Raw genomic sequence first — 13,553 nt, 5'->3', positions numbered from 1 at the left:
CTCTGTTAACTCTTCGAGATTCTGAACCAGTTTTACAGAATTTAAGTAGCTGGAGTCTGTATATGTGGACTCTTAACACACCAACCAAGTTGCTCCCATCAGCAGCTGACACTAAGCAAAACCAAGTGTCAAAAAAATAATATTTTTGACATACCATATCTGTTCTTTAAGAAATGGCATTAGATGTGGATAAGCCTAGCAGAAAAGGTTAAAATCAGACATACATGACCTTTCTAGAACCCCGTAAAAAGTTCCTATTCAGATGTCTTATTTCTCAAAAGTCTTTCTTATTAGTTTCTAACATTGTGATGAAGTGTTAATACATGTGGATTTCATTGCTGTGTGCATACCATAAAATGATTTCTTATAGCTCCCTTTGGACCTCTTCACTGAAACTCAATTGTTTAACCTTTGTTTGATGAGCATTCTTGAGCTTTGTGGTACTGCTGCTTCAAGCTTAGCTTAAGTTCTCATAAAATGTCTTTAACCAGTAGTACCTGAGGTTTGCCAAATACAATGCTAAGAAAGCAAGTGCTGTAGGTGTGATGAGTAAACTGAAAATCCATTAAAAATTCAGTTTGAAGAATCACATCAATTTATGTGTTTCTGCTGATATGCAGTACACATGAAAAGGTTTCTTTAGAAATAATATAACTGAAAATGCAGACTTCTGAATGGAAATTGAACTAAAGGGAATGAAAATACAGTGTACTGAAGCCTTCTGCCTCATCCCCCTAAAAAAATAAAAGAAATAGACATAGGTAAAAAGGAGATGTATCTTTTGCGGGGGGGGGGGTTGGTTTTGGTTTGTTTTTTTTTACAAATATGCCTTCATTCATGAAACTGGATGCATAAAAGAACTCACCTTTTCCAGCAACTGCGTATTGATATATATTTTATAAGCTGGTATAGCTAACAATATGTTACAAGTACCCTCAAATAGTTTAAGAATAGTTCTATCCAAGAAGGAGAGAGGAATGAACTCGAGCTCTCAATGGGAACTTGACGATAAAAGTATTTCCATCAGTCCAAATTTCCATATATTTTCTCCACTTGTAAGATCAGCATTATCACCATACCACATGATAGGATGAAAGGTCTCTCTAGGCTTGTGTCATGCCTTCTGCAGCAGACAACTGAAATTTTATTAGGGAAAGGAGGTATGAAACACAGCAAGAATAGAAGCTTACAAAATCCCGGTTCATTTTGAATACACCCAGTGCTAGAACTGTTATCCACATTTGTGTCAAATCTTTGTACCTCCTGTTACACCTTTAGTCCCACTCCAGAAAGGAGTTTCAAATTTAAGTAGCACACGAAAAAGTTCTTTTGTTGAGATTGCTACCTGCTTACCTTCAATGAGCTTTACAAGACTTAGGTACAACTGTCTTTTTGAATTGCTTCCTTAAAAATTTCTGCCAGTCTTGCCACATTAAGGTTAATTTTTTTTCTTTTTCTTTTTTTTTTTTTTTTTACTTCCCAGTACAGTTATTTGGCCTGATCACAAACAGAGCTTTGTTTAAGAGATTCCTTTATCCTAGGGTCCAAAAGCACTTTGTTGGAACTTCTGGGTGATTAGAATGAAGGGTCCGAAATGATCATTTCTTCACTGTACCTACATTGTCTCTTTTGAACTACCAATAGTTTTGGTTTACAGACTTGATGGAGAAGTCTCCCTACATCAGGCATGTTTTAGCGATAGTCAACTGTCATCACTGTTAAAATGGTGAACCTAATTTTCTTTTCTGAATTTGAATCAGTTTTTTATCTGTTGCTGTTGCCTTTTTTAATACCTTTGCCTACTGGATTAAGCAGCTTGCCATTATCAAATTTATATTGCCATATGGTTGCATATTTGCCTATTACACAGTCATTACTTAAGCTTCTTTTAGATAAACTAATACATTGAGAGCCTGCTCTACAGTACTAGTGTACTGTAGGATGTAAATGAGACAAGCTTTGAAGGTGGAATTAAAAACGGGAAACAAAAAGTAGGCAGTTGATATAGCTGGAAGAAACAAAAGTTCAAGCACACAGATCCTTCTGTTGGTCTGAACAAAATCAGCAAACTTCAAGCTAAGTACAGATTGGGAGAAATTCTTTGTTTTAACCTAATGTGGTAATCAGACAATTTGAGATAAGAAAAGTGATTGCCCTACTTAATCACCTGCCCTCTGACTAGAGGGGCAGATAAAAATGTTAAGAATTCCTCTGAGCTAAAATAAGAGAGCAAATTATCAGCTGTGGAACACTGATAAATGAGTTGGAGGGCAGCTGCAGTGGAGGATTATAATGTGCTGTAAAGCCAGTATTTTATTCAGTCCATGATTTCAAGTGCATACAGCAGTTCTGAATTTTTGTTCCCAGGCTCAGCTGTTGAAGGTATTTTGTGGTCTCTCTGAGGCTGTGGGCTGAAAGGTCAAAGTTCTTTTGTGAAAAATGTTCTCCCACTGGGAAATGGGCTGTTAATTAAATAAAAGCTATTACTTCCTGCTACAAACCTTACTTCACTGTAAGGTAGTTTTTTCAGGTCTCAAATCATTCTTCTTTTCTCGGTCTTAAGCTCTTTCTGTTCTTAAAAAAAAAAGTGTGTGCATGATATTCTACTGATTTTATGCTGAAACATTTAAGGAGAAAATACCCTACCTGATTGTCTTGTTATACATGTGAGGGCTGAGTTTGTCCTCTTAGCTGTAGTATTGCATTAAGTACAGTTGTTTGTTTGATTACTTAAGTGTAGTTTCAGCTTTCAAGGAAATACTGCCCCTTTCTAAATTTGCGACTTAGCATTTTACCTTGTTAAAATTTTACATTTTATATTAATTCAAAGACAGCTTTTCCCTCAAACCCTTATTCAGTGCTAACTTCAAATTACTGCTATTTCATAGCGATTTTTCCTTCCAAATTAGTCTTCTGAACGGAACATAAAATCAAAATCTAGGACAAAAAATGTTATTCTTTTTTCAGGAAGGTGAAAAATAGTTTCCATAGAACTTAATACTGTCAGGCAGGAGGCATACATGCTCTCATTACTCTGCTTGGTCTTGTTAGCTGACATTATTCCATTTATTACTGACCTGTGGGAAGATAAACAATAGAAATGTATTGACTCAGTGCCCGAGTATTTTTCAGCTTATTACAAGTCAGGGGTTTTCTTACATGTACTGTAAAAACAACCTACTTCCTTGCTGTGTATAAGCTTGTGTGGCTTTAAAAGACAGCAAACTAAAGATTTTCAATTTTTGCAGGTTTCCAGTCCATTATTAAAACTTTTAAAATTCAAAGAGATACTGAGGTTTATTATAAGAGTGAAAATATGTCTCTTTAGCATGAGAGACAAATTCACATGCAATGCAGGGATTAGAAATTATTTATTTTTCATTTTACATAGTACTAGTAGTGTCAAACCCCCTCTACTTTTTCAAGATGTCCCAAGACATGCTGCTATGAACCATCTTTACTACTGTCTAGAAAAGAATATGAAAGCACACATTTTATTTTTGTGTAGATCCAGTTCACACCACAATTTTTATTTCTGCTCAGTGTAAATGTTCATGTGCAGAGTTGCAAGTTGTGTGCCCTGATTACTCAAAACTGGAGAATTTTAAACTTCACAGCACTCCTTGCATTCAAAACCACAGAGTACAATTTTAGGGCCACTGTAATGTTTTTATAAGGGATCTGGACTCTGAAATTGAGGGTACCTTAAGAAAGTTGGCCAATGACGCTAATCCAGGAGGGGCTGTGGACTCCCTCAAGGATAGAGAGGCCTTATAGAGAGATCTGGATAGGCTGGAAAGCTGGGCAAAAACCAACCATATGAAATTTAACAAGAGCAAGTGCCAGATTTTCCACCTGGTGCAGGGTAATCCTCTTTGTACGTACAGACTGGGGGATGAGAGGCTTCAGAGCAGTCCCATGGAAAGAGACCTGGAGGTCCTGATCAATGGCAAGTTGAGTATGAGTCAGCAGTGCCCTGGCTGCCAGGAGGACCAACCTTGTCCTGGGGGGCATCAGGCAAAGCATCACCAACCGGCCGAGGGTTGGGATTGTCCCACTCTGCTCTGCACTGGGGCAGCCTCACCTCAAGCACTGTGTGCAGTTTGGGGCACCTTCATGCAAGAAGGGCCTCAGACGCTCAGAGTGTCCAGAGGAGGGCAACCAAGTTAGTGGAAGGCCTCAAGGGCAATACTTACGAGGAGAAGCTGAGGTCACTTAGTCCGTTCAGCCTGGAGAAGAGAAGGCTGAGGGGTGCCCTCATGGGAGCCTACAACTTCCTCAAGGGGGGCACTGGACAGGGAAGGTGCTGATCTCTCTCTGGTGACCCACAATAGGACATGAGGAAATGGAATGAAGCCATAACTGGGGAGGTTCAGGTTGGACATTAGGAAAAGGTTCTTAACTGAAAGGATGGCTGGCCACTGAAACAGGCTCCCCAGGGAAGTGATCAGGGTCTCAAGAAGCATCTGGTCAATGATCTTAGTGATATGGTTTAATTTTAGATTGTCCTGCAAAGAGCCAGGAGTTGGACTTGATCCTTATAAGTCCCTTCCAGCTTGAGATATTCTGTGACTCTATATTGCACCAGCCTATATCCTGCCAGCTACCTGGTAGAAACAGCTGTAAACACAGAATGATTCACAGTCATCCATAACTATCAGCTCCCAACCTCCCTCTGATCCATCGACAGTGGAAGCTGATGATTCTTTTGCAGTGGCTTGATAGGAAGGTGTTTCATTCTCTGAGAGTTGAGCCAGCATCCCTTCTTTATTTGGACTATATGTGAAATCTTTCCAGGACATATTTTAAAAAACTGCCTGTACTGTGTCTCAGTGTAAGATATATGAGCACCATTTTTAGATTTCTGGATGTGCTTCAGAGATTGTATTGGTGCAAATGGCTCTACTCAGAAATTAAGCCATCTTCAGTCTAATCAAAATGTCAGTAAATGTTCCTATTTCCTGTTCTCTGAGTTTCAAAACTAGACAGAATCCAGAATGCCAGATTGCTTTTATTTTCATGTGGTTTCCTTCTTTGCAGTTGTCTCAGGTATATCTGAAAGGACAAAAGTCTCAATCTATGTGGTACAAGAGCTTCAAACACAAATACTTGAGAAAAGATCTTTTCTTCAGCATCCTTTAGATTCCTATAATTTGTCCAGCTATCAGTTACTGCTGTAGCACCACAAACTGATGAGTTTTACTGGTCTCCTGTGCACCAGCTCACAGGTGGATTTCACAGTGAAGCTGAATAAGGTCTTTCAAGTAACTGACCTTTCATAGGAGATGCTGGATGCAGCCAGCTCTACATTTAGCATGATGGTGACATTCCTGATGATGTCCAGATTTGTTGTATCTATTGCATTCTTCTTTTATCCTCTGCTGTTCATATGATCAAGGATAAGCTAATGTGTTTCAACCAGTTTTAGGTAGACATCACCACTATCTAGTCTTGGTTACTGTGTATCAGAACATTTCTCTGCAGTTTGTAGTTTGTTCCTCTGCTGCTCTGCTATGCCATCGCTTTTCTGGAATATTCTATCAGTAGCCTGCTTCAACAGTAGAAGGGTAGGGGATAGGCAGCCATACAGTCAGTTTCCCAGAACATCACATTGTTTTGTGGGAGATGGTTTCTGATACCAGAGGATGGCAAACCACTTTGAATGCCTTCAGTCATAAGCAGCAGTTAATGACTGAAAAGTATGATGACTTTAGACTCAGTAACTCTGCATAATCAAAACAGAGATTAAAGTATCACTGAACAGTTAGGATGCCTGCTTATTTGTAGTTACAAAATATTTTCATATCTAAATGTTTTGTGGTGGCTTTTCCACTACAAAGTCCTTACATACAGGATTTCTCTATAGCACTGAAAATCCTCATTGGTGTTTTTTGGAAGTAATGAGAATGTGCTTAATAAAAAAAAAAAATCTGTGTTTTCTGGCCCAGACAACTGGTATTTTCAAAGGACCAAATTTCCCAATGTATATAATTTGTAACAATTGGACTCCTTAACTCTATGGAGAAGAGGCAGGAATAATGGAATGTTGGTCAGACAATTTCAGGGTCCACCAAAATCCTTCCTTCTCAAGTTAGGCAATAAATACAAGATCTTACACTTCAGCTGAAGTCATGTGCAGGTGACTATCACTCTTGTGGCCAGACAAACCCTTCAGGCATGTCTGGATCCACATTAATCCTCTTTCCTTCATATGAGTCATTTGTGATAAGGAAACGTAGACAAGATTAAATTTCTATTAGATGGATGTATAACTGCTTGGAAAGCTGTTCTTAAGAAACAGTTAATTATGCTTCACTGTCAGACTAGGTGCATTAAAGCATGTTCTCCAGGGACTGTACAATATTTAGTTCCTGACTGAAAGACGGAATTAGCATGTAATGCTAGTCATACTACCTGGAAAAATACTACCTGGAAAAATACTACAAGATATTAAGATCTTAAGCAATTATTTTAAGAATTTGGTTGAAAGAATGACATGTAATGACAATAAAGATGAGCACTAACTTCTGTGTTTGTATAGAAGTAATCTTTTGCGTTTGTAAGTGAGGGAGGACTGACTCAGCAGCAGTTCTGAACTGGAGACAATAGGTGGATCACAAGTTGCACATGAGACACCAGCGTATCTTTATAAAGGATGTAACTGTTGTACTGGAATATATAGAAAGGAAGGTTATTTGTAAAGCGTACAAAATGGTTCTTTTATTCTTCTCAGCACTGGAAAAGGCTTCTTTCTGGTTTGGGACACCACAACTGGAGAAGGATTCTGACGAGTTGGATAGGTTCCAGAGGAGAACAAAAGGGTGATCAGAAAGCTAGGAAATATAACTTGTGAGAAGATGTTGAATAAATAGGGGTTATTTAATCTGAAGAAGATGAAACTGGGGAAATACGTCTTTCTCCAAATATAGAAGAAAAAAAAAGAGAAGAAAATAAAGCGTTTTCTATGTCCACTGCAAAACAAGTTCAGGCCAAATATCAATAGAAGTTTTCTAACTGTACGTTTGTTCTTAGATAATGAGGCATTGAGACACATTGCCTGGGGAAGATCTGAAGTCCTCATCATGTTCTAGAACAGGTAAATCAGATATCTGTGAGGGATAGTTTAAAGTTGATTCTTTGGACCAACAGAATGGTCTTGATGACTTTCACGGTCTCTTCAGCCCCATGATTTTTTTTTTCTCGCAAGTTAAATAGTAAGGTCTGCTTCTCCCCATTGGTTAATCCCAGTTCCATGGCCAGGGAGGCTGTTGTCCCCTCATTCTGTCCAATTTTGTCATTTCCACTTGCAAGCAATCAAGAGAATCCTTATTTCTGATCTTGACAGAATAGCTGAAGCAACAGTGGTAGCAAAGAAACCCATTTGTCAATCAATGAAATGTTTCAGGATTGTGCTTTTCTTTCAGTCTGTCACAGCCTTGTGTGCTCTAATAGGCCTTTAATGGCCATGACCTGTGTCTCTTGGGGCCCCCACCCACACCTGTGGGCACAGGAGCAGCAGTTCAGCTCAGCCCTGGACCAGACCTGAGCTCTGCTGTGTTGGTATTGACCTTCAGCTCAGCTGCAGCCATGCCTGTATGTTACTGCAAACATTGATCCAGACTCTGACTTGTAGACTGACTTCATCAAACTTGTCTCATCGCTATGGACCTGCCTGCAGTTCAGTGGGCTGTGTTTCATCATGGTTACTCTCACTGGACCTGATCCCAACCTGTGGATTGACATCCCAGCTTGGCCTCACATCTGCCTCATCACCATGAACTCACCTGATGATATCCACTCTTGGTTGAACAAGTCTCAGGTCTGCCTGCCCTCCTCGCTGGGGCTCCGTGGGCTGAGCCTGGGCTGGTGAGGCCCCTGCAGTGCCAGCTGTGTTACTGCCCTGAGCTCGTGGCTCCCCTTCGCTCCGGGGGTGAGCAGCCTGACACTGCTAAGGCAGGACTGTGCAGCCCTCTGCTGTGTCAAATTTGGGGTCCCATTTCGTGCCATAGCTACTGGATAGGTCTTGTCACTAGAAGGTCTGTGCTTTTCTGTTGGGAGTAAAGTTCTTGCCAGCAGTGTGAAGAGCAGCAAGAGATGCACAGAATGAATCAGGATGTCAGGCTGAGGGTAGGACAGCCTCTCCTTACCTTGCAACTCCCAGTCATCCTGAACTGGTTTCCTGGTACTGAAGGAGTTCATTTCCATCTTTAGTTCTGGTGAGGTTCTTTCCTTATCAACTCTTCTGTTCTCTCCCTGTATCATATATATCATATATGTGTGTGTGTGTGTGTATAAACACATAAATATTTACATATATCACCACCAGCTGCGCAGGTTCACTGGGATACTTAGACATGTAATCTTCAGATGTCCACTGACTAAATCAGGTGATTTGCTTATGCCCCAAACCCAGGTGTCATGAGCTAGTCTTTGGAACTGTTTTTCCTAGTTATGACTTCATCCAGGAAGCCAGATGAGAGCCAAACCATTTTTGGATCCAAATGGCTTCCTTCAAGAAAATGTGTTCCTGCACACCTGTCATAAGCTTCTCCTGAACATGTTTTTGGTCTCTTCATCTTATCTAAATGACTGACATACTTCTCTTCTTTCTTGAAGAAGTTTCTAGAGGCAGGGCATCTTTGGACTTTTGTTGTTAAGAGGCCTTTGACTTTTTACCTCCACAGGACTAGGTGTTTTAGATACAGAGTTGTTTGTGTCAGCAGCTGAGAGGTTGAAAGTCAGGAGTGCCAAGCAGGATAACCACCAGTGAAACCTGTTATGAAAACACCAAAAAGGAGCCACCCTCCAAGATTAATATACATTCCAGCAGAGCTCAGTCTAAATTAGTGGCTTTCTTGAGTGATATCTCCATTGCTGACATCTGCTCAACCACTACCGGGAGTTCCCTCCACACCTTTACCAAGTGTTTTGCCATTTCAGAAGCATCCAGGTATAATACAGTGTGTGGTAACATGTTTCTGCAGTGGTTGATGCATGAAGTGTGCTGTGTCTCCCTACCAAGCACTGTGAGTGTTAGGAGGAGCTGCAGTATGAATATAAATATGGATAATCTATATTAATAATTTCTGTTTTGAAGATTAAAAATTATTTACATATCAGTTAATGAAGTGTCAAAGGTGTGCTGTTTGTCAGCATGCTCCCTTCACACACTCCTTCTCCATGCGTTTGAGTCTTTCTCAGAACTCTCAACCTTGGGATTCTATGATGGAAAAGGAAGTTAGACAGTCTCCACGTTATGGGTGTAGCAAAGCCAACAAGCTTGATAGAAAGGAAGCAGAGTGTAAGCTAGTCTGGTGAATACCACATGGGTACGAAACTGGTCTTGAGGTTTTGCAGAACATACAGCGTGAACACGTGTGTAAGATGTATACACTGATAGATAGATAAAGGTATTTGTGAAATAACTTTCTTCTTGCTACTGCAGGTTTCACTTCAGACAGTAGAGCTTAATGCAAGATTGTAAGAACTTTTGAACGTGCCTATGATAATGCTTACTAATAAATACATTTTTATTTCTTCTGATAATGACATTGCATCTTATTAGTGCTTTTAATAGAAGAACAGAAGTCTCCTTAGATACTATGATTCCTGGAACAGTGATGAACCATTTCATCAAAAAGATCAGCCTGTGTGATGACGCTGTCATAAAGCCTGATATCACTGCTCTTGGCTGGATCACTCCCCTTCTCTTCAAATAATACTGATTTCAGCAGCAGTATCTGAAGAGAAAGAGGGTGCTTCCCAGCATGAGATTGGGTGGTGCAACCTAGCCTGTAATCCTTTACTGTGAGGTTGCTGAGGCGTGGGTGGAGGGAGGAAGAGCATCTATTTCAGAGAAAGAATATTATTGCTGTAGTCTCATATTAACATTGGAAATATTTTAGTGAACTGTAGGGTACACTGTAGTACATGGCTAGAGACACTGGAATGAAGTGAAGCTCATTCCATTTGGATTTCTTCCATCTAATTTTATTTTCCAAAGCTACATCCGTTCTTGGACAAAGAGGATAATCTAGACAGAGCTGAATTAAGTTGTAGCCCCTGACTGCAGGGCTTGCTCTTATGGCTGGCTCTTTTTCAGGGCACAAAAATGAAACAGGAAACTCCTTGTGTCCTACTGTGTTGTACATATGCACATGAATCTGTCTTCATTTCACTTTTTCAAGTATTTGTTTCTTTTAGTATGTGAATATTGTGTAATTGTATTACTTTTTGTTTGTTTCTTCCAGAATGTTCTAATTGTGGAGGTAAGCTCGGTGCATATGTCATATTTTACTTAGATAGAGTCACACAGTCGAGTCATGACAGGGTGTTCAGTTTCTAAAGCCTGTCTGTGTTTACACTTCTTTAGCTGGGAGGTGGTGAAGAGGGAGAGGGGTTGATCTGCTTAATGGCCTCTCAGTCTTTTTGCAATTGCATGAGGGATCAAACTGCATTGCTGTCACTCTAATTAGTGCTCGGCCTTGTGATACCCAGAAGTCTTTGTTTCTGCATAATTTGATTTGTTCTTTCTGTGGTTTCATCTGCTCATGTTCTGCAAGTTGTTCTGTTCCTTGGAGGACAGTGAATCAACTGCAGTGATGCCCTGCACTTCTCAGGTGTATGACTTTGAAATAGTAACCCTGAACATGCTTTACAGCTCCAGGGTTGTTCACAGGCTGGTTGGGAGCGTCAGTCATTCCCCCAAGTCCCATCCCCAGCTCCTGCATCCAACTCTCCATCCAGCAGTGTCCCCTGGGGGACTGCCCATCACAGAGCTGTTGTGGGTCAACAACAGTGTTCAGTTGTAGAGGAAAGCATGTATCACCTCATTGGTGCTTCAGATTAATATAAGTGATTCTCTTTGAAAATGTTGAATAAGCAACTGGTACAGTTAGAGAGCACATCAGGATCTGCCTGGCATTTCAGACCCAGTCTGTGGGATGTAAGCTGGAGAGTGTCATGAAGGAACTGTATAATGTTGGAATGTCTTCTCTTAACAAAGGGTGGGAAAAAAGTCATCAGCCACAGGGATGGCTGGTTACCTGAACAGCTGATAGGAGCTCTATATTTGTTAATTCTAGCTACTGTAACAGAAATTAAAAATGTCCAAAGAAAATTTTGTTAATGCCATTAGACAGCTGGGGAGCAGAGGCAAGGTGTTGATAATGAAAAATCCACACCCACAGAGTTCAGGAACAACAGCTGCTCTCCATGTCCTGGTTGGTTTTGTAGCCAGGTACCTACTGATCTCATTGAGATGACGTTGGGTACGGCAGCTCTGGAGAAACCACATTTGTACTGGACTAAGAAAACAACAAATAGGGTAGATTTAGTCCTGACTTGGAGAGATGTTGACATACTGTGATCTTAATATGAAAAGTCTATTCCCTGCATCCTTACAGCCCCCAGTAAAGTCATCTCCAGTCCCATGTTACATCCCAAATACTTGCAACATAGCTGTTTTCAAGAGGAAGTGGACAGTCCTTGAACTGATTATTTTATGAATAGAAAATGCTTGCTTCGAAGAGAGTAAGCTCAGTTATAACCTTTTTTGGATGTGGCTTACAATGCACTCGGAAAAATAAATCATCTCCACAAAATAAGAAGGTGGAACTGCTCAGTCATTGTCCAAATTTCCTCTTTTCAGCTTTTCTTTGTGTTTTACTTGCTCTATTTTTCATGTTTTGTAAGGATATTGTTGGAACTGGAAGGACCATGAAGGTTCTGCTTAATACTATAGAAAAATACAAGCCAAAAATGATTAAAGTGGCAAGGTGAGTAGAACAATCACAAAATAGTAATTAATTAGTCTAGTCCAACCTATTTTCAGTGGAGGTTCCCATTGTGAGATCCTGCTTTAATTCGATGCTGCACTCTTGCATGGGGAGCTGTGCAGAGGAGCTGCTTGAGTCACTAAGGGGAGGGTGGAGGAAAGGAGAGGAAATGCTTTTGTATTGTTCTGCAGTGACAATGACCCTCTAACCATTTCAAGGCTGGCACTGATGGACTTGGAAGGGGAACACACCCACCTCTTCCCTGCCCTCAGGACGTTGTCAGGAAGGGAAGCAGAATGAGAGCAGGGATTCACATGGCTCAGAAGTTTTTTGATAAAGGGAAGAGTTTTTATGCATGTTATTCAGTGGCATATCTAGATTTAAATGGTTTATTTTATTTTTAATTACAGTTTGTTGGTGAAAAGAACATCTCGGCCTGATGGGTACAGACCAGATTGTAAGTGTTGTTGTAAAAATCTGTACATGACAGTAAAAGAAGTTACCACTACTCTTATCACTTACCTTTCATATCATTCTGTGGACTGCTAGAAGCATTGAAAAATATCAGTTGTCAATGGGACTACAGGATTCAATGGAAGGATTTGTATAATTGTGGTTTGGAAAGCCTAGCCTCCTTATGTTTTCTGCAGAGTAGTAACTTTATATATCCATGAAAGGCGAGTGTTTTATCATCTGTCTCCGACAAACTATATAGAAGAGAATGTGCATTTCTTCTTTTTCCTTCTTCATTGCATCTCTTTGGAGGAGCTGCAGGATTCCATCTGAGCATGAAAGATGTTTTATTATATAGGTATTTGCAAGTTTACATTTTTTTAATCAGAGTAACACTTTTAATTAATTTTTTGAAAAGTATTTTTTTAAAGGGTAACTACTGTTATTATAATTAAATCCCACCCCCCAAAAAGCAAAAGATAAACTGGGCTTTTTAAACTTCCTCCTGCTGCTCTGTTCGTGTCATACCAGCACCACTTCTCTCTGAATTACTGGTCCTTATACTATACTATGATGAAAGCATAATGGAGCTATACCAAGCTATTGTAATTTTAGACTTATTTAGAATAAATGATGTAATAAGAGGTATGTGGCTAAATACAGAAAGAATAGACCAACCAGTATTTGCTACTGAAGAAGGCTCTGGTCAGCTGAGTTGGAGAGGAGGGTAAAAGGAGAGTAGGCAGGTGAGTACCAGGAGGCAGCTGAAGGGTCTTGATTTGGGATGTGGGAGAGAGGGAAACTTTATGAAGCAAAAGTTACTTAAATGTTGAGCATAGCCCTGAAGTTCTGGCTCAGTAGTATAAACTATGACCCAAACATTTTGTTGTACAACTTTTTATACAGTGGAGTGGTATTTTTAACATTCAGAATTTAATTCAGTAAATTAAAGTATATATTTGACTGGATTCACTGATGATAAACATATAAAAAAGGCAAGAAAATTACTTCATTTATTAACTTGTAAAATGAAACAGGTTTTATCCTTGTTTATTCAAACTGTGATGAATTTTATTAAGCATCAGAGATCTTTTTGTAAATCAGTGATAGTGCTGTCTCATTTCCTCACCCCAATTTACAATTCCAAAGTGTCTATTACCCCCATTTTTTCCCAACTGAATAAATTCCTTACTTGAATAGCTGTAAAATTTTTTGTGCGGACCTATTTTTGTGTTTCTAAGATTGGGTTTTTCTCTAGCTACTTAGTGAACAATTTGGAAAGAGTCTAACTTGTTGTATGTAGTGCTGATACTGCACAGACCT

The 13,553-nt window shown here is 39.8% G+C and overlaps 1 protein-coding gene across 6 annotated transcripts in view; it reads left to right on the top strand.

Annotated features, from left to right (window-relative positions):
- The window catches only part of PRTFDC1 (phosphoribosyl transferase domain containing 1), a 44,606-nt gene that overhangs the window by 28,463 nt on the left and 2,590 nt on the right, over positions 1-13,553 (top strand). For 4 of the 6 annotated variants that reach the window (XM_064635711.1, XM_064635729.1, XM_064635683.1 and 1 more), the window contains 3 exons: positions 10,251-10,268; positions 11,695-11,777; positions 12,188-12,234. In XM_064635711.1, the coding sequence (XP_064491781.1) occupies positions 10,251-10,268; positions 11,695-11,777; positions 12,188-12,234 (148 nt within the window). The remainder of the gene's footprint in view (positions 1-10,250; positions 10,269-11,694; positions 11,778-12,187; positions 12,235-13,553) is intronic. The other 2 variants (XM_064635720.1, XM_064635692.1) reach the window with 1 other exon arrangement.

This window comes from Pseudopipra pipra, chromosome 1 (assembly GCF_036250125.1).
Source record: "Pseudopipra pipra isolate bDixPip1 chromosome 1, bDixPip1.hap1, whole genome shotgun sequence".
NCBI classification, from domain to species: Eukaryota; Metazoa; Chordata; class Aves; order Passeriformes; family Pipridae; genus Pseudopipra; species Pseudopipra pipra.
This window is presented reverse-complemented; position numbering and strand designations above follow the sequence as displayed.